General features: G+C 37.1%; 1 protein-coding gene across 2 annotated transcripts in view; it reads right to left on the reverse strand.

The window, feature by feature from the left end:
- Positions 1-2,958: 2,958 nt before the first annotated feature.
- Positions 2,959-27,133, reverse strand: part of LOC131071519 (glutamate-1-semialdehyde 2,1-aminomutase, chloroplastic) — an 80,257-nt gene continuing 56,082 nt past the window's right edge. For both annotated transcript variants that reach the window (XM_058007418.2, XM_058007417.2), the window contains exon 3: positions 2,959-4,401. In XM_058007418.2, coding sequence (XP_057863401.1) covers positions 3,334-4,401 — 1,068 coding nt within the window. In that variant the 3' untranslated portion in view covers positions 2,959-3,333. The remainder of the gene's footprint in view (positions 4,402-27,133) is intronic.

Raw genomic sequence — 27,133 nt, forward strand, 5'->3', positions numbered from 1 at the left:
AGCACTTCTAAGATGCCAACCTTCATCTCAATTGAGAATGGTAGTATGGTTTTTTAAGGTAATAACCTCTTGGAGTTTGTGTTTGAAAAAATTGCCTTCTTTGGTTGTGACTTGCATATTCTTAAGGCAAATATGGTGTTTGGGATTGTAGGAGTGTATGGTAGGAATTGTTTAGTTAGAAAACAAATCTATTTTAGCTAAAGTGAATTTCCACTATTACACCTCCATCTCACTACGATAAGTTAGATGGTACTTTAGTTATCTCTTCACCATTGTGTTTGCATACTTTCTTTGGCCCAATCGAAGTTTTTTGTATGCTCTCTCTTCTTATCTCTATAACCAAGATTAATCTAGAAGCCCCTAAGAGTTTCATCTTAAACTATGTTAAAAGTTGAGACTTCAATTCACAAATCATGTCCTTACTATTACCAAAAACTACATATCATCATCATTTAATGCAATAACAAGAAAACAATCACTAACCATCTTATAATAGATACAATAATTAATTTAAATCTTACAAACCCTAATTCTAATATAAAATAATCAAACTTTTGGTACGTCTTAGGTGATTGATTAAGACCTCACAAAGATTTTTTCAACTTACAAACTAAATTTTCTTTACCTTTTTCAATGTTGTATTCTAACCATGTCATGTGAATTTATTCCTCCAAACTGAACATTAAGGAAAGTTATCTTCACATCCTCTACTCAACCTCAAGATCAAATTTGTCACAATGAACAATAAAATTTGAATGGATATGAGCTTAGAAATTGGAGAGAAAATCTCACTATAATCAATTCCCTCAGCTTGAAAATATCCCTTCACAACCAATTTTACCTTTTACTTCTTCACACTATCATCTAAGTTGATCTTTCTTTTGAACACCCGTTTAGATTGAATAAGTTTCCATCCATCAAATAATTTTACTAAGTCCCATGTGTCCCTCGTGTCATTTTTCTTTGATGAAACCATCTCCTCATTCATGACCACTTTCAAACACTCTACATCATCCATACCTCTAGCTTCATCTACAATTATAGGCTCATCAATGTCAGTAATCAACACAAAAATACATCTCCAATCATGAGGAGTATATTTGTTTGGTTGTTGTTTTTACCAAGTAGACCTCCCAATGACTAAGGTGAAGGTTCCAAGTCCTTTATGTGCTTATATTTAAACCTTCTTAATCTTTGGGGGTGAGAAACATCTTTCTTTGTATCCTTGTCTAATCGAAATATTGTAGAAGAATGTTAAACTTCTCTAAAGTTAATCCTTTTGTTATGTAGAAAAATGGTCATAAGAACCCATGCTTGTATCATTTCACACATGTTATAATCAATGAAAAAAAAAATATAACCTTGATCTCTTACTTAAAATGCTTCTCCCTAGGCACATTTGTATATGTCTTGCAACTAAAGACTCAGAGATGTCTCAATTAGAGTTTTTTTAGACCACACCTCCATAGGTGTGTCTTGAACAAGAGTTGATATGGAGACCTTCTAATTAAGTAACAAACCATGACATTAACTTTTGCCCCAAAAAATTGTTCCAAAATAGATCTACCAAACATATTCCTAGCCCTCTCCAACAATGTCATATTCTTTCTTTTTAAATAACTCTTTTTCTTATTAGGAGTGTATGAAATTGCCTTATGTCTTGTTACGATGACCTTTTTAGAATCTATTAAAAATTACTATACAAAGCTCATATATCTTTTCCTTGATTTTAGTAAAAAAAAAATTAAAATAACTAAACAAATCTCGTCACTATTAACAATCTTAAGAACCTTAATATTCCTACAACTCCAATTATCTACAAGAGCCTTAAACTCTTTAAAATGCATTAAGGCTTTACATTTGCTTCTAACAAATTATATCTATGTTTACTATAATCATCAATAAAAGATACATAATATATAGATTGAGAAATTGAAGGAATATTAGCAAGAACAAATACATCATAATAAATTAGGTCCAACACCCTAGAAGAATTATGAGAACTAGATTAAAGCCTATCACAATTCTATTTTTTCATATGCACAATGTTCATAGAAATTAAATTTAGCATTGCAATCATTTAATCCCTTTAACAAGATTTTTTTTTTTAAGGCCCTTAAACCCTTCTCTTTTATGCGACCCATCCTTCAATGTCATAACATTGTCTTCTTAACTAATAGCTTAATCTCCAAAGCATGAGCATCCTTAGGTATATAGAAAGTACAAGCATCAAAAGTAGATGCACTCCTCTTTATTGTTGATTCTAATGGTGAAGGTATAGATTCTATAGATTTTTTCACTATTGGATTAAAAGAGTTACGACATTAAACTACTTTTAATGTAAGATATGTTTTCTATGAACTAAAGTCTTTTTTACGTAAAAATAATTTTTAATGTTTACCTTCCATTTAATCAAAATCATAAGATATATTAATGTTTTGGAATGTTTGACAAATATAAATAGTTATGGAGAAATCCGCTACAATATTCTAGGTTTTTTTTTCCTATTCAACAAATTTGGTTTTTGGAAAAGATTTTATCAATTTATAAATTGTATACAATTTTTTTATTATATACAATAAATCATTTTAATTATAAAATTATTTCAAATTATTCATAATTATAGTACACTAATCACTCATACATATTGATTAGTTCAAATTTTTAAATATCCTTTTATCAATGGATATACAACCATATCTTAATGGTATATTAGAACATCAAATAATTCCAATTTTTAGAATATTCCTCATTAAATGTCTACCCCATGATATGAAGTACTTGTTGCATTGTTATTTTTTTGGGTACATTTTCTTTTATTTCATAATATCTATGAAACATGTTGATTATAATATTCAATCAATTATCATTTCTTAACTTCATGAAAGTTTCATTTACCAATTTCCATTAATATAGGCCATGTTTCGTCTTTTACTGTATAAATGAAGGGAACCATGCTGAGACAACTTCAAAATCTAGATTAAGTCCTTTAACAATATCTTTTTTTTTGGGTGCCTTTTTATTGTTGCAGTGCATGAGCTCTCTCTTCAGCTATTTCTATATTTGATTATGCCACATCCATAAAGGCATTAGATGGTACAACTCAACTATTAATTTGTTTATATCCTAAAGTGCTCCTCAATTATTCAAGCTAAAATAAAATAGTTTTCCAAGTTTGTATCAACCCATACTTTAAAAGGAATCCCAACCATCTACATTGCTTTCAACTTATAACTATTGTGACTTGAGCATTCTCACCGATATTAGCTCCTTCAAGAAAGTAAAATAGGGACAAAAGAGACTAATTCAGAAATAAATACTTCAACAAGGATTTCATAAACTTTCAAAAACTCTTCTTGCAGCAGCTATGGTGAAATCTATATCCTGTTCACTGTGGGCTAAACTGGTAAAACCAGCTTCAAACCGTGAGGGAGCAAAATATACGCCTTGCTCCAACATGCCTCTGAAAAACATTGCAAATTTGGTAGCATCGCCTTTTTCTGCATCTGCAAAATTGTACACAGGTCCCTCTGTAAAGAAAATGCCAAACATCCCACTAATGTGTCCACCGCAGACTTTGTGACCTGCATTCCTCCCAGCTTCAAGCAGACCTTGTACTAAATGACCAGTTATTTTATCCAAGTACTCATAACAACCAGGTTGTTGCAACCTTTGGAGAGTGTTTATCCCTGCAGTCATTGCAAGTGGGTTTCCACTCAATGTTCCAGCCTGGTATACTGGGCCTGCAGGGGCTACCATCTCCATTATTTCCCTTCTGCCTCCATATGCCCCAACCGGAAGGCCTCCACCAATGATTTTCCCAAGTGTTGTAAGGTCTGGGGTGATGCCAAAATACTCTTGGGCACCTCCATATGCTATCCTGAAGCCTGTCATAACTTCATCAAAGACCAGAAGTGCTCCTTCTGCATTTGTAAGCTCCCTCAGCCCCTCCAAAAACTCCATTTTAGGAACAATGAACCCTGAATTTCCTACCACAGGCTCGAGAATCACAGCAGCAATTTGTCCTTTGTTCTGACTAAACAATTTCTCCACAGCTTGTATATCATTGAAGGGTGCAGTAAGAGTCTCAAACGTAGCACCTTTTGGGACACCAGGGGAATCGGGAAGCCCAAGAGTTGCAACACCGCTGCCTGCTTTCACCAAGAAAGGGTCTGCATGGCCATGGTAACAACCTTCAAACTTAACTATCATCTCTTTCCGAGTAAATGCTCTTGCCAAACGTAACATGCTCATGCATGCTTCTGTTCCTGAATTGACAAATCGGACCATCTCTATGCTAGGCACTGCCTTTATAACCATCTCTGCCAGAATATTTTCAGCGACGCATGGGGCACCAAAGCTAGTTCCCCTCTTTAGGGTTTCAATCAGAGCAGCATTCACCTGCAAAGGGCATAATTAATATGACAAAAAATGCCCATTTATAACAGAACATTTATAAAGAAGCCCTCAGTAACACAACAGAGATGAGATGGAAACATATCCTTAGGTAAAAAGGATTTCGAGAATTGGGCAGCAAAGAAAGACAGATAAAAATAAAAGCCTAGAAAACTCAAATCCCTTGGTCGAGCAGCTAATATATCCAATTAGAATGAACAAAAAAAATAACACATGCCAAATGGAAAGTAAAAGGAATCAAAGCAAGAATAGAAATGTGCCTTCAGTTGTGCAATAACAAGAAATGAAATGGAACAACATAGGAGCATGATCTAAGACTGTCAACATCTTACAGCAGAAAATATTCAAATGGATACAATCTGAGGTACATCCTGGATGAACCCTAAGGAAATGAACTTAGCCTTTAATTGAAAACAGTAATACAGTAGTCCCAGATTTTGTAGATGATAAAGGAAAGGTTAGAGGGAAATACTTCATTCTGAAGAAGAAAGTTGGCAAAAAGGCAAGCACCAGCTCATGTTTCTCAAAATTCTAAATATTTTATTCTCTTTTCAAAACATATTTACATCAATACAATCCACTGTTACATAGAAAAGTTGAACATTTTAGTTCATTTGCTCTTGCTAACAAAAGAAGCAGCTAGATAAGGAGCAATTATTCACCTTCTTGCAATCTCTTTTCTCTGGAAAATGCATTGCAAATCGACATACAAAGTAGACTATTATTCTTAATATTTAATATAACTTGTAATTTTTAGCAAGGGTGTAGCAGAATATGCTATTGCTGGTAGAAAAGATGTTGATTCTTTTCCAATACTTGCAAAACCAGAGATGCTTGCTTCCTCACCATTTGGAGGGGTTTCTGACAAAGCCCACATTTTAATGTCGTTCTTGCACTTGAAATCAATTTGAGTGATTCTGAAAAATAAATAGATAAATAAAGTTGAGTATGGGGAAATAAAATAATATAGTGCCCTACCTGTTCGCAGTCTAGACTTACTTTATTTTACCTCCACATAGACATTTGTTATATCATGTGGTTGCTCCACATAGACATTTGTTATATCATATTCTATTCTAGTGTATTGAGACGTTGTGTCTGACCATATTGAGGCAAAGGTTTCATCCCCCCTATTGATTCAGTCCCATCAGCGCAGGCAGGGACTTCGGAGGCAGTGGAGACATGTGACAGATCCTTATGTGACTTGATGCAAGCAGCTTGGTAGCCCTGTCTTAACAATTAATTTCCACATTGTTATTTGTGATTGATATAAATCTATTACTAGGAGTATTTTGATATGTCTAGCTTTGAGCACAGATATGTGTTCTTGTTTGTGTTATCCAAGACTGCAAGTGCAGTCATCAGTCTGACATTTTGGGTCCCTGTAAGTCAAAGGTGCAGACTATCCACAACTATAAATAGCAAAATCAGAAAAAACATATATAAGAAGGGTGGTATTTGTTGGATGAAAATTTTGTACACCTGGAGAATGTACAAAATTATAGTTTCAGCCACAGTGTGTGTGTAAAACTCTCCTAATTTAGGGAAGGTTCTCCCTATCTATAAACTAAACTAATCTAATATGGGTGAAACAACAGTCTTTCTTCTTGTTTCAAGAAAAACCATATTATTTTTTCTTCACAGAAAAGTAACAAAAATTGGAAATAAATAACGACAACAACTTATAAAGTAAAATGAGAGAGAGGAAATGAAGTTTCCTGATAGCACAAAGACTTCCGTCACCTCCTCCGGGATGAGAAAACAATATCAAGCACAACGTCTTGAATATGTGCAGTCCTATCTACCCTTTTATAATGATAACTTTAAGAACAAGTGCAGTGTATAACTGTAATGTCCCCTTCTCTATAGTGATTAGTTTTGTTGGTCATTAGCCTAGTTCGGAGGTCCGCAGGCTAGTCGGGGGCAGAAATTAGGGTTTCCTATTTTCTAGGAAGATTCTTTGGTGTTTTCAAGGGGTATATGTGGGAGTTTGACAGTTTGGATTCTGGATTCCTTCTGGGTTTTCATAAAGCTTCAGGATGGTTCGACATGCATCTACATCGAGTGACTTTTTCCAGACTTACTATTTTTAGTAAGTGCGATGGCTGCTCAGAATGTGGTTAAAATCACTTTGAAAAGACTTACTATTTTTAGCAGTATGCTATTTTTAGTAAGTACTATTTTTAGCAGGATGTCAGCAGGCCTGTTTAGATGGCTATTTCCGGCAGGTCAGTTTGAGCAGTTGGTCTTCCAACATTTTTTGGTGCTATTCTTGGCAAGGATTCTGCAACTCAGCTCAGTGGCTATTTCTGGCAATATTAGTTTGGCAGGATCCTGTATTCACCCAGATGACTATTTCTAGCAGTTCAGTTCAAAGCCCCAACTCAATTCAGTTTTGGTGATTTCCAGCACTTCAGTCTCCAGCTCAATTTGGCAATAATCAATATTTGAGAAGGTATTTTTAATATATTAATACCTTAGGCATGAGGTATTAATATTTGATTATTTTATGGATGGACGACTCAGGAAGGGAGAAAATATTAATTTTATCCTAAGTCTATTTGGGCGAAATTTGCATATGACTTCAAGGGGGTTGTCATGGTGTTAATAATTAAATTATAACTCAAGGCAAATGCAGCAATATTCTAAGTATATTGCCTTAATAATATTTTTTATTTGGAAGTCATAGTTGGGCGCCCACTTTACACTTTATTTTATGACACTTATATTTATTAAAAAGGGCGTTTTTGGGTGAATGTGAATTGGGCGAACTTGTGCAAGGAAATGAAATGAAATGTCATGCTAAATGTGGATGAAACGAAATGGCATTTGGTTTGGGAGTATTTGGAGTGCATTTGAATTTGAATTTGGTTGGCAAAAAGTTATAAATAAGTGACTTGGGCTCTCATTTTGGTATCTCAGACAATTTACACTATTATGTTGTCGGATTGACTCCAGACAATCTTCGAGGGTGAATACCTCCTAGGGCTCTTGACAAACTTCGAGTGTGAGATATCACTCCTAGTTGTGATTTGATCTTTTGAATGTGTGGTTCGATTTTAGTGTGCATTTTCAGATTTTCAGTGTGGTGTGGATTTCAGTGTTGCTGGTTTTTGGTATGGCTGTAGCACGTTTTAGTTCATAACTCTCAATTCATGTGTCAGATCATTTTGGGTAGTGACTCGTTCTCTTCCTATGCCACAGGTGATCAAGTTTGTAAGTTTGTAGAGCTTAATGTTGCGTATTTAATTTTTAAATGCAAATCGTACTTCTTTCCTAGCAATACTATGTTGGAATGCCTGAGAATGCGTGCATAAATTCATTTGGGGGTTTTGGGTGCAGTTTGTTGGTTCTAATCTCATCGCTTGCCTTGTATCTATCATTTGCATCCATTTGGGGGTCTTTTCGTTGAGTGTGAATAGAGTTACGAGCATTTTTGTGAGTTTCTAGGTTGCTCGTCTGTGTGTTTCCAACGCATGGGTTGCACATCAAAATCTGAGAAATTGTTAGTTTGGAGTGTTTCCTTGTGTGGAGTTGCTTTTAGAGTGTGTGGGTTCTTTGGGGTGTGTTTAGAGATAATTTGAGTGTGTGGGGAGTGATTTAGAAGTGTTTGTGAGGATTTTAATGTTGCTGGTCTGTATTTCCAGCCTGTTGTTCATTCATATCAGATTTAGTTTTTTGGGGTTGAAGCTGGTCTTCAGGTGTGTGAGTCTATGGGTGTGGTGTGAAGAGTCTTGGTAATAAGTTGCAGCGGTTAGTTTGGGTTTTGGCATTTGAATATCCATGATGAATCATATTGTAATGCTTGTTAGTAGTACTAGCAGCAATTTATTTGAACTCTCTTAGTCCCATTGCATAAGTGGAAGAGGTTGGCCTTGCTGCCTAGTTTGGACAATGATTCTAGTAATTTTGTAATCCATGTTTGCATTGTAAAGCTGATTAGTAGTACTAACAGCTATATACTTGGATTGTTGTTCTTTGACCCATTGCATAAGTGGAAGAGGTTGGCTTGCCGCCTTCTTATCTATTCTAATTCTGTCCTCCCGCTGAATAAGCAGTTGAGTTGATTGTAATCTCATTTTCAGTCCTCCCGTTGAATAAGTGGTGGAGTTGATTGCTATTTCATTTCTAGTCCTCCTGCTGCATAAGCGGTAGAGTAATTGTTCTTCGGTTTCTTGCATCATTCTTGGCTGGTTTACCGCCAAGTGATTTTTAATATTCTCCATATCCCGCTGAAAAGTGGAAGGGGCTGGCTTGCCGCCCAAGCATTGTATTATTTCCAGTTGTTTGAAGCTAACGATCCCCTCAACACCGTATGCTCTCACCTTTCCATATTGGGCACTTGGTGATCAAAAAGTGGAAGGGTTACAATTTCAGCATTATTGTATCTTCATTTCCTAACATTAACAGGTTCTTGTTGTGATTGTAACTCGAAATAAATTGAAAAAAATTGTGGGGATATTCCAATAACAACGCAAAGTCTGCAAATATATTGCACTCTAAAACTACTTTAAATGGGAATTATTACAAGCACAAAGTCTTGCAACACTTCACAACTTCAAATTGCAAACTTTAAACTAATTTCACCCTCAATATCTGCAACACAAAGTCTACAATTATTTGGAGTGAAGCTCTTTTTAACAAGCCTTCCACAATCTCAAGTAAGCACAAAGATATATCCCAAAATGACAAAGGCGAACAATGGGAACAAAGCAAGATTTCAACACAAAGTCTGAAATCCCACACTTCTTTATATTACTCAAAAGATGACAACTTACAACTATAAAGCTCAAAGTCTTTATGAGCATACAATCCTGCAGAGTTTACTTGCTTGCCAAAAAGATCCATAATACAATAGGCCTTCCCAAGTATTTATAGGAGAAGAGGCTTGAGAAAAAGAAGGGAGGATTCCAACTAACTTGGACCTATTCAACAACTAACTAAGACTTATTCAAAATTACAAGTCCTATTCTAAATTGACTTGTAATTGGTTTACTTGTAATTACAAAAGTGCAAGTGATGACTTAACTTGCAATTACAAAATTGTTTTTACATGTAAACTTGTCGAAAAGAAAACTACAATTTAACAATTTTGAAATTAAAACTAAGTGCCAAAGACACTTATGCAACAGCATGTTTAGCCATGTATTCTTCAAATTTTTGGATGATTCCTTGCAGCTCATCAAGATTTGGCTCATGGGTATTCTTGGCAATGGCAACCGTTTTAATAACATCACAGCAGCTAAGAATGATAAGTCTATGTTTCTCCAAAATAGTTTGAATTTCTTCCAAAAAGGTTTGGTAATTCACCAAAGCCTAAATTGTTGTAACTGAAAACTGTTCAACTTCCCATTCCTGATGAATCTTTCTCCTCAAGTCAGAAATAACTTCTTCTTCAGATAACAACTCCTCATCTTGACTTACAATCTTACAAGAGATTTTCTCAAAATTAAAAACAACATCTTGCACCATTTCCATGCGCAATCTCAAGGCATCATCAATTTCTTGAATGAGTTCTTTTAGAACAAGGGATTTATTCTCTAGAAGTTCACCAAATTCTGTATACGTGGTTCTGGTAGGAATAATGACATTTTCTTGTAGAACATCCAACTTTTCTTGTGGCAACCTATGCCAAACTCTTAAGTTGCTCTCAACCTTTTCCAGATTCTGTTTGAAAGCCTCAAAAGTCTGGTTCAATTTTACCTTGGTCATTTCCAGTTTGACCATCACTTGGAACATTTCCTTCAACACTTGAGCACATTGATCAGAACTCTGATCTACCCAAGAATCAATTGCTCGCACTTTTTTAGCAACTCGTTCAATTTCCCTGAATGATTCTTCTAAAACAAAAGAAGTTGAAGGATTGATCCCTTCCTCGGAAGATTTAGTGATCTTTTGGATCACTGAGATAAGCTGCAAATTTTCCTCTTTCAGCTTGTCTTTCTTTGCCAGGAGTTCATCATATCGCTGCACTAATGAGGTCACTGAATACTAAGCATCATGCATGACGACTGCATGTGTTTGCTTACCAAGTTCCATTCTTGTGATTCTGTAATCTGAAGCTTGCATCTCTCCATGTGGCTTGTCCACGATTGGTTCAACAATTTCTGCAACTTTCATTCTGTCATTGTCTACTATCACTCTTGAAATTGTTTTAGCCTTTTTAGCAGCCTTGGGGTTAAACTTTTTAAGCTGTTGAAAATCAAAGATATCAAGAGAAATTTCCTTCTTCTTTCTCTTAGGAGTGAAGGAACCAAGCCACAAAGGTAAAGCCATCGAATTTGTCTCAAAAATAGCTAGAGGTGGTGAAGAAATAGACTCCATTTGGATTACAGTTGTTACCCTGGGAGAAGTTTTTGTCTGAACAACAATCATTGCCTACTCAACAAGCAAAGGATGTGACGATTCCATCATGAACTTCTCAAAATTTGTAGCGGTACTATCAATTTATGCCAATGACAAGCTGGGCAAAGAAATATATGTAGGATGCTCATTAAAAATGTTTGACAAGTCTTCATGGGGATGATCAAGAGATGGTTCTGATGCTGAAATTGGAATAATATTCTGAGAAGACATGCTCAATGGGATAGGAACAATGTGAACGGTGGAAAAAGAATCCACATCAGTGTCAAAAGGAGACATGGGCACATCCAAAGGAATCTGAGAAGGAACTTCATGAGGTGACTCTGAAGTTGTGGACTTAGGAGCATCATCTTCTTGTTGTTCTTCCTCTGGATCTTCAGAATTAATAACCTGAATATGAAGTTGTGGTTTCTCTTTTCCTTTCACTGTTACTTCTTCGGGAGTAATTACCATTGCTCTACTGACTCTTAACTTAATCTGTGTAGTAGAAGATGATGCACCTTCCTTGTTATCAACTTCGATTTCAAATTTGCGTCCAATAGGCCCTGTAGAATCATTATCTTTGCCAATCTTGATTTTGATAAGTCTAACATCATTACCTTTGAGCCAAGCATTGATGTTAGCTAAAACAGGTTAGAATCTATCCAGAATGGAGGTACATTCTTTTTGTGACCATTGAATTGATGGAAGTGGTGCCTCATCAACTCTCTTTTCAACATACTCAGAATCAAGTATGTTCCCATCATCAACCATTTCTTCAGGAATGTTTGTCAGGTTCAAGTTAACAATTTGCTCAAGTGTGAGCCTGTAGTAATCCATCCTACGAATCTCCTCTTCTGTACGAAGATCAACCCAGATGTCCTTTATGCGATGCATATGTGTGAAAGATCTTTTAATCCTTTCTTTCATGCTCCGATAATCAAAATCTTTCCTTGCTTTGAATCTTTTGAGTTTGATTTCCTACATCTCAGTCTCCATGGCTTTAGCTTTTGTAGACGTCATGAGGGAATATTGACCAATCTGCAATAGGTTACTTGATGATATCCCCATTCCAGCTTTATGTTGAATTGATTGTTGTGTATGAACTGCCATAATTTGTCTTCCCAACTCCATAGGGATGATCTTGTCGGTTGGGTATCTCAGAAGCATATATGGCTACCTGATGTAGCATCCAACTCTTATATAGGTAAAAGTTGGGAACTGAAGGAATAAACAGCTGTATTCATTCACTCTCTCCCATGCAGCATCTGACACTCTTCTATTCTTTAGTGTTTTATCAAATAAAAACATGTAGTGATTGAAGAAAGCATCTTGGACTCTTCTGTAATGGAGCCTACTGGGTCTCAAAGGCAGCTGATCATAATATTCCCACGCAGGCACAAGTGAGTGATCACCCTTGGTAGAAAGACCAAGGAAATGTCTGAGTGATGTTGCTATATATACCAGGTATGAATTCATGTAGAAGGACAAAGTGGTAGGAACTTTGGCAAGCTATTCACACAAAACATCACTAACAATCTCACCCCAAAAGATGTGCTAGGATTGCCTGATGAGCACAATGAATTGATACATCCATGGTTCGAAGATATTGGAATGCTCCAAACCCATGATCCTGCTTAAGAGAGTAATTGTGTCACCAATCTCTCCCTTGAAGTCAAAGCGAAACAACTTAGCCCACCGAGTGAGACAAGTCTGGGGTTCATGAATCCATTTATTAATATGATGATTGCATTCCTTCTCCCTTTGTACAAAGTACTCTGTTGCGCTTTCTTTTGAGATTTCCACATAAACAGGAGCTATAGGTACTTTGAAAATCTTCTCAATGGTTTCAGCATCTAGGCGGATAACAACCTCTCCATCATCATCTCTGATAGTTCTGGTTTCCTGATCAAAATGAGCAGCACAGGCAAGAATAAATTCCGGCTCTAGGGCAGCCACTGGGAAAGAGGAAACAAGATGAATGACTGTCCAATAAGCATTGCATATTGTGATCCTTGGGTTTTTCAACCCTTTTAAGGAAATCAGACATATCCACATGTCCGATTTCTGTATCTTTAATCTCCTCCAATGAAGAAGAAACTTGTGAAGGAGAAATCTCGTTCTGGTATTTGTCATACTTGTACTTCATCTTCTTGTGAGAAGATGAAGCCGACAAATCGGTCATCGAACAGGAATCTATAATGCTGCAATGAGAATCAAAAAGTGTCAAAGATAATCAGCAAGCAAAAAGTCCCTCCAATCTGCAGTAAGCTCACATAAAGAGCTCAGGTGGGGTCTTCTAGACAAAGCATTAGCCACAATGTTATTTTTTCCTTTGACATACTCAATGTCAAAGTCGTAAGCCTGTAGCTTAATCACCCATTTTTGTTATCTCTCATTCAAGTCCTTCTGGTGCATGAAATGCTTAAGACTGTTATGATCAGTCTTAACAACAAACTTACTCCACACAAGATACTGCCTAAACTTTGCGAGAGCATGCATTATGGCAAGCATTTCTTTGTCATATATGGAATATAACCTTTCAGCTCCTCTCAATTTCCTACTTTCAAAGACAATAGGATGCTTGTCTTGCATGAGAACTACACCAACATCTTCTCCTGATGCATCACACTGTAACTCGAAAGGCTTAGTGAAATCTAGTAAAGCCAAAACGGGACTGAGCTCATAATTTTCTTAAATCGGTCAAACATTGCTTGTGTCTTTTCTGACCATTCAAAAGCTCCTTTCCTAGTGAGATCTGTGAGGGGGGCAGCCAACTAAGAGCATCCCTTCACAAACCTTCTATAAAAACCACATAGACCCAAGAATCCCTTTAAATGTGTTATGTTCTCATGTGGAGGCCAATCAATAATAGCCCTGATCTTTTCAAGATCCACCTTCACACCCTCTGCACTGATGATTTGACCAAGATAAAGCAATTCTTTCATTCCAAATTCACATGGACTCCTTAGCAAATAGGGATTCGGACTCTAGTAAACGAAGCACTTCATCCAAGTGCAAATGCTCCTTCCAAGACTTGCTGAAGATGAGGATATCATCAAAAAATATGAGCACAAATTCCTTAACTACTTCTGGAAGATCTTATTCATGCACGACTAGAATGTAGCAGGAGCATTAGTCAAACCAAAGGGCATGACTAGAAATTCGAAATGCCCAAATTGGCACCAGAATGCAGTCTTTTCTACATCTGATGCCCTCATTCTGATTTGATGGTAGCCCGATTTGAGATCTATCTTTAAGAAGAACACGACCCCATGTAGCTCATCAATGAGCCCATCAATCCTGGGAATAGGGTACCGATTTTTGATAGATTTTTGATTGAGTGCTTGGTAATCCACACACATGCGCATGGTCCCATCCTTCTTCTTCACCAAAACTACAGCCGAAGCAAAAGAGCTCTTGCTTGGCCAAATGTAACCCATGTCATGAAGCTCCTTAGTGGCTTTCTCAATTTCATCCTTTTGCTTCTTGGGGTATCGATAAGGAGTAGTCATGACAGGCTTAGCTCCTTCTTCTAACTCAATAATGTGTTCAGTACCTCGCTCAGGAGGTCTGCCAAGAGGTGGATTCTCAAACACCTTACTCCTCTTTGAAATCAAAACTTGAATGTCATCAGGATAACTTGTTTTCTCTTCAAGTGAATTAGATGGCATGATCACGCACTCAGGTTATTTACCAAGAGGGGGATTCCGAAAAATCTTACTCTTTTTTGTTATTAAAGCTTGTATGTTTGCAGAGTAGCTTCCTTTTTCTTCAAGTGGACTTGATGGCATTATCAAACACTCTGCTGCCCATTCCACTTGATCATGGCGGATCAGCCGCTCCATTCTCTTAATTGATACAATCTGAGGGCCTCCATTAGACATCCCTCTCAATACTACCCTCTTTCCTTCAGACATGAATTTTAACTCCATGGTTTGCAAGTTAAGGGTGATCTCTCCAAGAGATTGTACCCACTGAATGCCGAGGACCACATCATCAGTCCCTCCAATGTTGACAACATAGAAGTCATCCTTGACTTCATAGTTACCCAGCTTCATTGACATGTTTGAAACCATCCGTTTGCAACAAATGGTTGATCCATCAGCCACCATGACCTTGAAGTCTTCAACATCATCACTAATAAGACCTCTCTTTGCAACAATTCTAGCATCAATGAAGTTGTGAGTTGCTTCGGTATCAATTAGAGCAACAAGTCGATGCTCTCCCAATGCTCCTCGAACTCTAAATGATTCATTCTTGTAAAAGCTCGAGAGTTGGGAAACTATACTCCTATCTTCTTTGCCCCCAATATAAGCATTGTCCTCCAATGTGTATTATGATGCTTCAACACTGTGATATTAGCAGAATCATGGGTATGGAGGACAAGATCCGAACTGTCTCAAACCTGATTCAAGGTTAGCTACATCCCAAATTACTCCTCAATCAGTCTCCTATTGAAATTGCCTTGAACCCTAAATTAAAATCGGTGCCAATATGATCTTCTGTGAACAAAATCGTAATTTTTACCCTAGCCGTGGCATGTCTGAAGATGACTGATATAAACTCAGTGAACTACAGGTATAGACAGCATCAATGTAGAACAACCTTTGAAGACACCAAAATGTCTCCTCTTGACTCCTCCAAATCGTACTTTAATAAGTTAGTCTTTGGCCACAATTTAAGCACAATCAAGATGACTGAAGTATCACCTCCTTAATGCAACCCCTCGAGAGATCTTCCACTCCCTCAGTTATGCAATCTATGGGAGTTTTCGTTCCCAAAGATGAAGATCTACAGAAACCCCTTGGTTCTACAAAATCCAATCAATATTCAATTCAACAAAACCAAGCTGCCTTAAAGCTTCAATTAGATCCCTCTTTATGCTTTTTTTCATTCTATCTCTAGAAGCTTCTAGAAGTGACTTTATGATATAATATTTAATTAAGTCACTTTTATTAAATTAATTAAATATAAAGTCATCTTTTGATTTTAATTTATTTGATAACTTTATAAATAATTAAGTTAATATTATTAATTAAAATAATTTTATTTTTATTTTTTTTTGGAAATGCCTGGTAAACTTTTTTAACGTGGCCGGCGACGCTGGCATGACATGCCCTCCGTCTCCACGTGAAATGCTTTTGACCCGGAGCTATGAACCAGTGAGGCCACAATCGGGGGACCTCATCCCCACACTTCACTTGTTCAAACCCGCAAGCACAACGGCCCAGCGAAGACACAAGGCCTGCAAGCACAATGGCCCAGCAGGGGTTTGAACCTTAATGGCCGCTTCACCAACGAAGTGTTTTAACTGCGACACTACATGTCCAAAGACAATTAAAATAATTAATTAAGCTATCCATGAAAAATAATATTAATTTGAACAACTTAACTAATTAAATTAATTAATTAATTCTTCTCCAAAAATGGGGACATTACAGTGACCTTCCCAAGGGCTTGTTGATAGTCTCTTGGAGTGGAGTATCGATTATCATTTCTTCATTCCCTCCTCTTTTTCTGATTCATGAAATGGTCAAGAGACAAGACATTTCAGATCTCTTGGGGAAGTGATGCATACTCCACAAAACTAGCCCGGATCTCATCAGCCACAGGGACTTCTACTTCAAGAGGTGGTGCTTCCCTTGGAAAGAAAACTGGTTGCAAAGGTCTTGACACCGATCCAACAGGCATTCCACCATTGTTGCTAGTATGGTTGTTGCCATTCCATTACCACCAAAATTGTTGGAAGTGCTAGCATTATTTCCATTGGTATTTTGATTCTGGTTTTGACTATGACCTCCTCCAACATTCTAATTAAAAGTGGCCAAAAACTGGGATATCATGTCCATCATAGTATCAAATTTTTTATCAACTCTCTACACTACCACATTTGCATCATTCTGACCAAATATTCTCTCTCCCATTGAATCCACTGAATCAGCTGAATCAACTTCCTAGTCTTCGTTTCTCAAAACTTCTGAAAAAGTTTCCTCCACTGGCATTGACAATATTTGAAATTGTTGCCTTCTATGTTCCCGATTGTAGTATATGATATCTCTGTCACTCATGGAACCCTTCTGTCACACAGGCTAGCAGGAAGAGTGGCTCTGATACCACTGTAATATCCCCAACAATTTTTTATTTTTTTTAAACAAGATTACAATCACACCAACACCCGTTAGGGTTAGAATAAGGAAACTAAACCAGCTGTAAGGAACCCTACACATTTTGATCACCGAGAGCCCAAGATGGGAGGGTGAGAGCATATGGTAGCAGGGGATCGTTAGATGTAAACTGCTGACAGTACTGGTTACAATAATGGACGGCAAGCCAGCCCCTTCCACTTTCTAGTGGGAATAGAAAACTAGAAAGCTTGGCGGTAAACCAGCCAAGAAGAAACAAGAACATAACCAAGCACGAATCACTCTACCGCATATCTCAGCGGGAGGATGAACACTTACAATAAAGCTCAACTCAACCACTTATGCAGTGGGAGGACAATTAAAAACAAAATATCACTCGACCGCTTATGCAGCGAGAGGACCAATACAAGCAAAATTACATACACTGAAGGCAGCCAAGCCAGCCTCTTCCACTTGTGTAGTGGGAGTTACATAGAGAAATGCAAACAGCTATAGCTAATGGTACTACCATTTAGCTTTACAATAAACATCACATAAGATGGAAGAGAATAAGAAGATACAAGTTAATATAGATACTGAACTATGAGAGAAGTACAACACAAGATATAAGAAACCACTATACCAAACTACTATTATAGAAAACAACCTGCTCTAACTCCACAACAGCCACCACGAACCGCAACAAAAACGATGAAAATCACTCCAACGAAGCTTCAGCAACACCGGAGACTCACACAATACCCCAAGAGCCAACAAACACTTAAACACACCACCAATCACCCACACAAACACACCAAAACACGCCCAGCAGCACACACACCAAGAAATACGGCCAGCAAGTAGGTACGTCCTTGTAAAATCACACACCACACCAAAAAAAAATGCCCTTCTGAGGAAGAAGTCGCCCCAAAAACAACTTCCAAACAAGATAATGCCCACAAAAATCAAACCAAGCATTCAAAAGATCCAATCACAGCTAGGAGTGATGTCTCACACTCGAAGTCTGCCAAAAGAACTAGGAGGTTTTCACCCTCAAAGAAGTCTGGAGTCAATCCAACAGCATAACGATATAATTTTCTCTGAGATGATCCAAATGGAGACCCACGCCCTATATTTATAGAATATAACTCTCCAAATTCATTAGAATATTTTCTCTTGGAGAATTTGGGAGCTTCTAGCTTTCAGTTTCATGCCCTAGGATAGAAACCCTTGGGTTCATTAGATTGGACGAAAACCCAATTCCATCTAATGGTGGATTCAAATTATGCTTCAATGATTAGTTTGAGGAGTTATTTGGGCTTCAAGGGTTTAATTTTGCAGGTTGGCATTGGAGGAGATAACTTATTTATGTTGAAGACTTTCATGAATATTTGCAAGCAAATGTAAATCTGTGAGCTTCTTGGAGATTTATTTGAAGATTTAATGATTTTTGGATGCATGCTACAGTAATCCTTACAACTACAATGTCATGCTACAGTAGTTTGCATTGCTACAGGAGCACATACAACTACAGTGTCATGCTACAGTAGTAGGTTAATTTAGTTTGGTTCATTCTCAACATATATTAGCAAGTTTAAGAGGAACGATTTGAAGTGCTAAGGGAGTTTAGTGGCTGAGAATACATTTTATACTAGGCCATGCTAATTTGTATCTGTTGGCAATTTAATGTTGAGCCGTACAAATTAGGAAAGAGTTGTACAGCCCTGGGCTTCATTAGGAAACATAGTTAAGGTCTAAGAACCCTAGGAGGAGGGTTGTAACAGTTTGATATATCACTACAGCAGTCGTACAGGTCTGAGAAATCACCTTCAGCCAACCGTACAAGTCTGAAACACCAAGTGTTGGGCTGTATAAGTCTAAAAGTGCTAAGGGAGGGAGCTGTACCAATCTAAACTTCCTCCAAATGTGCCATACAGTTTTGAAATCTTCAGCAAGGAATCCATACAGTGTTGTTTGTTAAGACAAGTCTCATTATTTGCTATTAATGTACTAAGTGAGCAATCTAATGACTAGAGCAACGAACTTGGTATGCAAAATACAATGTAATGTATTAATTTGTCAAGAAAATCAGAATAGTTAATTGCTATTGATGTTTCTTAGAGTGGATAATGTTAGAATAGAGGAGGTATTTGGTTCCATATTGTTGTCAAGGATATAGCAAGCTGCAACTTCTATATTTGTGTTCATTTGTTTCTATCAAATCAACTATATCTTTTCCCAACAACTGTAAATTCAGAACAAACCCAAATCAGAAAACATAGTAATCAGCTTGCAAGCAAACTGTTTGACAAAATTATAGTGAGTGATGTTGTGACCTTTTCACACATCACCCCATTGCAAATGGAGACCCTCCCTTTTTCCTGCTTTCTAGGGTTTTGTTAGTCCCTTGTGACCTCTCACATCAAGTTTGTCAGTTTTGAATGGTCTTAATTTTGAAAGTCATGAGTCAGTTTGTGCGAGCCATGGTTAGAACTTAGAACAGAGTCTAGACATCGTCAAAGTACCTAGAAAGGCCAAAGGACAAAGATCGCAATTGATTTGAGCTAATTTGGACAACTTTATATTTTTAGAAAGTTTTGATTTTTGCTTTTTCTTATTTTTTAGGAAGTTTCATTCTTGGCATTTTAAGCACGATCCCCGAAATGGCTATTTTTAGAAAGTTTTTCCTATTTTTTAGGGAACCTTGCTTTTTCTATTTTTATAAAGTGGATCTAGGGTTTGCACTATTCACACTGAAATTCACTGAAATGATCAACAAATTCCTCCTTAAATCCAAGTTTTGAACCAAAAAGCTAATCTCCTAAATTTTAGTGATCTAAGGAATTCAATGAATGATTGAAGCAAAGTCTTCAAATTTCAAGGCGATCCGGTCAAAATTGCACAAGTTATGGAGATTTCAAGTTTTGATCATGTAGTTCCTGAGATCCACAAAGTCCGCCTTGGAAAAGGTGAGGTGTGTCATCAACTTGAAGAAGTCCGCCCTACCATGAAGTTGAAGGTGCAAGCAAATGTTGAAGTTCGCCCTAAGTAAAGAGCATCAAACTTGATAAAGTCCGCCTTAGATAAGAGGCTAGGTACCATGGAAGTAAGCAAGTCCACCCTCCAAAGGGTCATACATCAGGCCAAGTTCGCCCTATAGATGATAGGGAAAGAGCATAAGTTTAGCCAAGTCCGCCCTAAGGCATATCATTTGGTGCATGAATCTAACTGTAGCGTCCTAAAATTGCGACACTTGCAATTTCGACTGCATTTCGGTCTTCACGATGGCGACGCAACACGCAACCTGAATGGAGACCCTGAAACTTGCTCACGACACTAAAAACTGCATTTTTCAAGTACCCTGGCCTGAACCTCCTTGCACCCTGCTGTCTCGGGAGGTGGGACCAGAGCGCTCTGGTCCCTGGGTCCTATTTTGGGCCCGGTCTCCTAAGGGGCTCGGGTCTTTTTGTTTGTAATTTGGAAATTAACTTTCCCTGGTCGGCCTAAGGTCGGGAAAATCAGTCTATCAGCCCTAAATGACAAGTATATAAACTACATTTTTCTCTCTCATTTGGGAGGGATAGATGAGAGGAGAAGACGGTACAAAGCGTGGAAATTATACTCAAGCATTCAAGCATTCAAGCATTCTTTCAAGCAATTGATCATTTCAAGTCTCCATTCAAGGCTAAGTGTTGCATTCAAGACAAGGATTCAACCATTGAAGAGGAGATCATATACTACATGCTACAACATACAACATACAACATCTAAACCTTCGCACATAAGGATACCAACATCCTTAGAACAAGGTATTAGTACTTGTTTTACAGTGATTTACATTTACAGCTCTTGCTCATTTCTTGGTTAATTCCAAAACCGGGGTTTGACCTAAAGGCAAACCCCTAATCCCTAACCCCCCAATCGTCTTCGCTTTTCTGTGTGTAGGTTGCAGGTACGCGGCTGAAATTGAAGATCTGGAATCCTTGTGCAGAGACGAACAGATCCCCCTTCGTTTCGCGGATTTTTCGGAGGACCGTGGCGCCGGGCGCCATCGTCCCGACAACTTTTGCTCAAATTTGCAGGACAGCGCCGTATCGACATTTTACTGCTAATTCCAGGTCCGCAGCTTCATCCTATAACCCGAACTCAGTTTATAAGCGAATCTTTATGACTTTCTATGCATGCTTAGCTTAATTTCCTTAACAACATTCTTTACAAAAGAGGGTAGCCTTGCTTTCCTAACCCTTGAAATTCATTTAGCATCCAATCTTGCATTGCGTGGGATTGGATCTTATGAGTTTCAACCCCTCTTTTGAATGTAAAGTCTCTCCCTTAAGTGAAAACCATCGAATCCTAGCGAACCTCCCTTCTCTCTCCTCAGAGTTGGAAGAGGGGAGAACAACTAGGGTTCCACCGCGATTTTCCGCTTTACACTAACAAAGTCTGACCTTGGAGAATGTGGTGTGCATGGAAGAGATGAAGTCCGCCCCATGGACATAGGAATGGTGCACAAGTTTGATAAACTATAATGTCCCTACTAGTTAGAGATCACTGTCCTGCAAAACAGATTGTTAGAATACAACAAATATATAGATATATAACTAATCTAACTTGCAATTTAACTTTAAAAGGCTTAATTAACACTAATCACAATTCTTATCTAATAAAAAGGATACGAATGACATACGGAGATATGTGTGTGTGGCACACACGTCCACACACATATATATCCTTGTGGTGTGTAAATCAACCGCTTACCTATTTCGTAGCGTGTAAATTATCTGATGTATTCCATTGTCTTCGTATAATTCCCTTCTTATATCATATTCAATTCTATTATATAAATTATTGAAAACCATCTATTATATAATAATATGTATATTTATAATTTATGCTTTTGTAAATATATATAAACATAATCTTATTGATAGAATGTCAAGTATATATATTGCTGATATCAATATCATATATAAATCTATTATTATTTTCTGATTTGAATATAAATAAATTAATAAATTAAATTATATTATCAAAAATATTTATATATTACCTGTTATATAAGTTATTAATACCCATTGCCTACTATACTATACATAATGACTGTGAGGGCAGACAGATCTAACATGCGTCGGATCTGATCTGCCACTGCATATGAAAATTGAGAATCATTGTCATACGTATTGCAGTCAATATTAATATTAGTATTAAATTCTGCCTGAAAACATTATCGGACTTTATAGATTAAGCATACGTATTAAGCCATTCCCTTGCATACCACCAGGAATAAGGATGTTACTGCCTATAATCTAATAACAGTTCTCATATGATCTGATCGATGGCACAAACTATATATCCTCCCCCCTTTTCTATCAATTCAATATATCCTCCTTTATATATCTTCTATTTCGTGAGACCATGCCTCTTGAAATGAATATACGCGACTTTTCATCCGTTATTTTAATTGCGCCCTTTTGTAATTATATTCTTGTCTTTTTACAAGAAATGTGTTTCTTCACATTGAATGGTTGTGCTCATTTAGGACTGCGATTTTGTTTATTAACTTTTTATCATTAGTCATAATCATATTTCCTTGCACCGTTTCCATATGTGACTCATATTTTTGATTGCCACGCATTCATCTTAGTATTGGTTTTAATAATGTTTGACAAGTCAAACATTATACTATTGGGATTATTTTGTCTTTTAGTGGTGCTGTAGTTTACATAAGTTTCGTGTCATATGGTATTGTCTATTTACGAATGATCGGAACTAATATTATTCTTGCTTTCACATAAATGATCTTATCATAATATTGTCCAATTAAATGTTAATGTCAATTAGTTTAAATGCTATTCTTGTTTGTTGGAGAAACCATATGATTGCTTTGTATGTATTCTTTTTACCAATCCTTATCATTTAAAGAATATTATTAGTTATAACTATTAATAAATGTTAATTAAATAATAATATTTAATAAATAAATAAATTTCAAATATTCATTCATTGGTAATTATTATATAAATTAATAATCATTGGCTTATTTAGGATATACATATATAACGATCATGGAGGGGACATGACATAAACTCCGCCCTTTTTGGTGCATGAAATCAGTTAAGTCCGCCCTCATTGATCACAAGTTGAGCAAAGTTCGCCCTTGGTCAAGGTTGTGGTTCCTGAAGTCTATCAAGTCCGCCCTAGCAAGGAGAATCAAAACAAAGAAGTCTGCCCTCATAAGATAATTGCTAAATTTGAAAACAAAGGAAAATTCCAAGATGAGGTCAGCGAGATTTGAAGAAGTTTGAACCAAGACCAAAATAGAAAGTTTTTGGATTTGAAGATTTGAAGATCCAGTTCGAACTATGGACTGAAAATGAATTTAGAAACTTGCATTCGAAAGACAAGATGAAGTTCGAACTTGCTTAAGTGATGACATGTTCACTGAAGACCAAATTAGAAACGTTTCCCTGCAGATTCAAAAGACTAAATGACAAGTTGGAAACAAATTTTGAGGATCCTCTGTGTTTCTAATTACAAATTCGAACTCTCGTACAAATTCATCATTCATTCTTTCATTATTACACATGGAGTTCGAAGTTTCTGAGCATATGAAGAGAAAGTTTGAGAGTTCTTTTGCAGGTTGAAGGTTATTTTGTAGTGCTTTTTGCAGATTGAAGGTGTTTTGAGGAAGTTTTAAGTATAAGCCTGAGTTTTCAACCTCTTGTTCACCAAGTTATACTCAGATTTTGAAAATTTCTGACTGATTGAAGACAAAACCCACTTCTGAGTGTAGCATCCAAAAGTTGTGTTCTTAGCAGCTTCTCTTCTCGTTCTTTTTCATTCTTCGAAGGTGAAAATTAGTTTTGAAGGCAAGGTATTGGGTTTTGAACCCAAGTTTTTCCTCAAAGTTTAAAGAGAGAGAATAAATTTAACAGATTTCCCTTTCTTTCTTTCTCATTTTCTGCCTTTAAACAAGTTAGAATAAATTTCAAGGAGTTTGAATGAACTTAAGTTTTTCCAAATTCTGAATTTGAAGTTAAAATCAGACTATAAACTCCTTGAGTTTGATGATTTTCAAGGGATTTTCTTAAGATTTTCAGAATGTCAAAGTATTTGAAAATCCAATTTTCAAGGCTAAGTGTTGAGAAGAGAGTAAACTATAAATTACTTAGCCTCCAAACTCTGAAATTGCACCTAAAATGCAGATTATAACTTGAGTTTATTTGTTTCTTGTGCAGATTTGGATGACCTTCGAAGCGGGGACATCACGCAAAATGAAGTTTCCAATGGACAAAGATTCCCCTCCGAAATCGAAGATAAATTCTAAATGGAAGCGAGTTGGTGACACAAACTTGGGTCACATCGACCTCCGAGAATTTAAGAAGAGAATGTATGGCACAGGTGCTCAACAACCTACCGCAATCACGCGAAGGATGATGAACAACGAGATAGTACAAGCCGTTGGTTTCCTTCCGGCAGCTCAGTTTACTAAGTTAGTAGCAGAATGCTCCAAACATTACAACCCAGCAAGTAGAGAAATAGTAGCTCCTGACGGTAGAATCCTGGCGAACATCAGAGAAGTAGCGATCAAAGAGGCATTTCGTATCCCCAAGTACCACAAAACTGTTTACATAACCAGGGATGAGGTGACACAACTGTACAAGGATCACATAGAGGAATATGAAGCTAACATCAACCATCAATGGTTGGAAAAGCCAAGGAAAGGAAGTTCTAAAATACCCAAACTCCTTGTACAGGCATACTTCAAGGAAGATTATGGAGACCTCATCGTCCTGTTGAACAAGGTTATGGGAAGCCAATAGGGTGCTCCTTTTGAACCATGGATGTACTACTTTATCCATGAGGTCACTGAAAGAGTGAAGATGATTAATTGGGCAAGGATCATTAGTGATAACCTTGATGATCAATTGAGAAATTTGGAAAAGAATAAGACTTTCTACATCAGTTTGTACTTGCTCTATTCTTTGGCCAGAACATATAGGTACAGAGGTCTTGTATGTAGAGGCACTGTCGGAAACAAGGAGAACTAGTTTCCTGTTTATGACTGCTATCCCCAGCTGCACTTAGAAGAAAAGTTCCACTTCAAGAGAGTTAACGATGCATTCCTGATGCATATCACCTGAATTCTTCAAGAGGGTATCTGTTGACGTGTATTTTGTACACTATCAAACACAGAATAAAATAGCTAAAGGTACCTTATCCTCTCTTGAGTAAAGCCTCTGATTGCTGAAGATATCGCGGAAAAGGATCAATCAGGATGACTCCAAGGTTCTTCGTTGTAGGATCTCTATGTGTGGATAAGCTCTCTGTGGTATGATGTGATTTGCTGGAATCACAAGGGGACTTACATTTGATGATTGAATGTCTGATCTACTTTGAATATTGCTGGAACACAGGGTCTTACTAGCTTTGATTTGAAAAAAGGAAAAAAGACAAGGGTGAAGAAAGGATCTAATTCTAATACTAAGACTGTAAGAGCAATGAATGATCTTTGATGAAATTCTAACTAGGTCTTGTTTTGACATCGCAGGACCATCTCCACAAGGCTAGTGCGATCTTTGAAGGAAAGCTTTATGATGTTCAAATCATCACTACAAGCATAGACACCATCAAGCCGATGCATATCAATGAAGAAGCGACAATTGAAGTTAAGCTTAAGTTGAATGATTCCAGTTGACTACACAAGGCAAATCTGTAATCAACAAACTGCTAGTAGTATGGATATGCGAATTTCACCTTCAATCAAGCACATTTCTTCCACTCATCTAATAACATGAAATCAAATATGAGAAGTATAAAGACCATGCAAATTGTCGAATCGACCCATAAATTTCACCATTTCTTCAATGAAGTTTTACAAGTTTCTTACAACAACATCTTGGCAACAATCTTTGCCTTCTCTCTCTACTCTACTCTAATTGCTATTCTATCAACTAGCTAACTACTCTCTATTCACTAACTCCTTTCTAACTGCCTTCAACTACTTCTATATGCCTCTACAAAATGAAATGTCAGGGCTTATATAGTGCCCTCAATACAATTCGATGGCTAAGATCAATTTGAGATCAATGGCCAAGATTCAACAATGAAAACCCTAATTAGGGTTTGTTACAACCATTACATAACATTTAATGCTTGACCAATGATAAAATTGTATTGCTTGGACACATGTCCTCTCTGGAAAATTCCACCAATGAATAGTCGGGGTAGGTACATCGAAGTGAGTGTCACCTTCCATGAGTTAGGTACATTGAATCTGGACGTGCTGAGGTGGACCACACTGACTGGAGAAGTGATGACTAGGATGCCACCTCATTTGACACTTGGTTGATACTCAATTTGGTAACGTTGAGAAGTTAGCCTTAATTAATTCTTCTGGAACTATCTGCTTCTTCAACGAACCCTTTGCTTTGACTTCTTGTGTCCTTGATTTGCAGGATGATGATGTACCTCGCCTTGGAACGCTGGATTGGAAGAGGTCGTCCTTGTTGATGTTTGATCGAAGAAAGCCATCCTTGTCGATGCTAGACTGGAGGAGGTCGCCCTTGTCCTTGCTTGATCTTCTTGGAGGAGACCGTCCTTGATCTGGCTTGATTTTCCTTGAGGAGAGCCTTCCGACTTGTAGATCCTTCGAGCCTGGGAGTCGCCATCTTGATACCTACACAACATTTCACAATTAATAATATATCTTGAAGTGTAAAAAGGAAGATTCAAGATTCTAATTTAGGAAACTTCATGATAAATCTTGAGTTATCATTTCCTAATTTAGGATTTTCAAAGCAAAACGCAAAATTTAAATCTTCAAAAAAAATGGTGCCAAAGTGATTACGCCATACCTCCACTTGGGAATTAATTCTAAAAAATGATGTAAAAATAGATGAATTTTGCTAGGCAAAGTGTAGATCAAAGCTCTCCCTTGGATAAAATACACCTCCTTTAGCTTGGAAAAGAACTCCACCTTCCTCTTCAAAAATCTGGAAATTCGCCTTCAAATACCTTCAAAACATCTGGAATTTATCCTCCAATCTAGCAAGAAATACGCCTCTCCAATAGCCTTCAAGATGAATTTCGCCCCACTCCTCTGGATTTCGCTCCTCAAATTGCTCTCCAATTTCGCACTTAGGAAAGGATGATTGAATGATTTGAAATGTGAAGCAACACTCCTCCAATATATAGAGCGCTCACCTTCCACTTACCCATGAGGCCGACTTAGCAAATAAAAGGTGAAA

Source organism: Cryptomeria japonica, chromosome 9 (assembly GCF_030272615.1).
Source record: "Cryptomeria japonica chromosome 9, Sugi_1.0, whole genome shotgun sequence".
Taxonomy (NCBI): domain Eukaryota; kingdom Viridiplantae; phylum Streptophyta; class Pinopsida; order Cupressales; family Cupressaceae; genus Cryptomeria; species Cryptomeria japonica.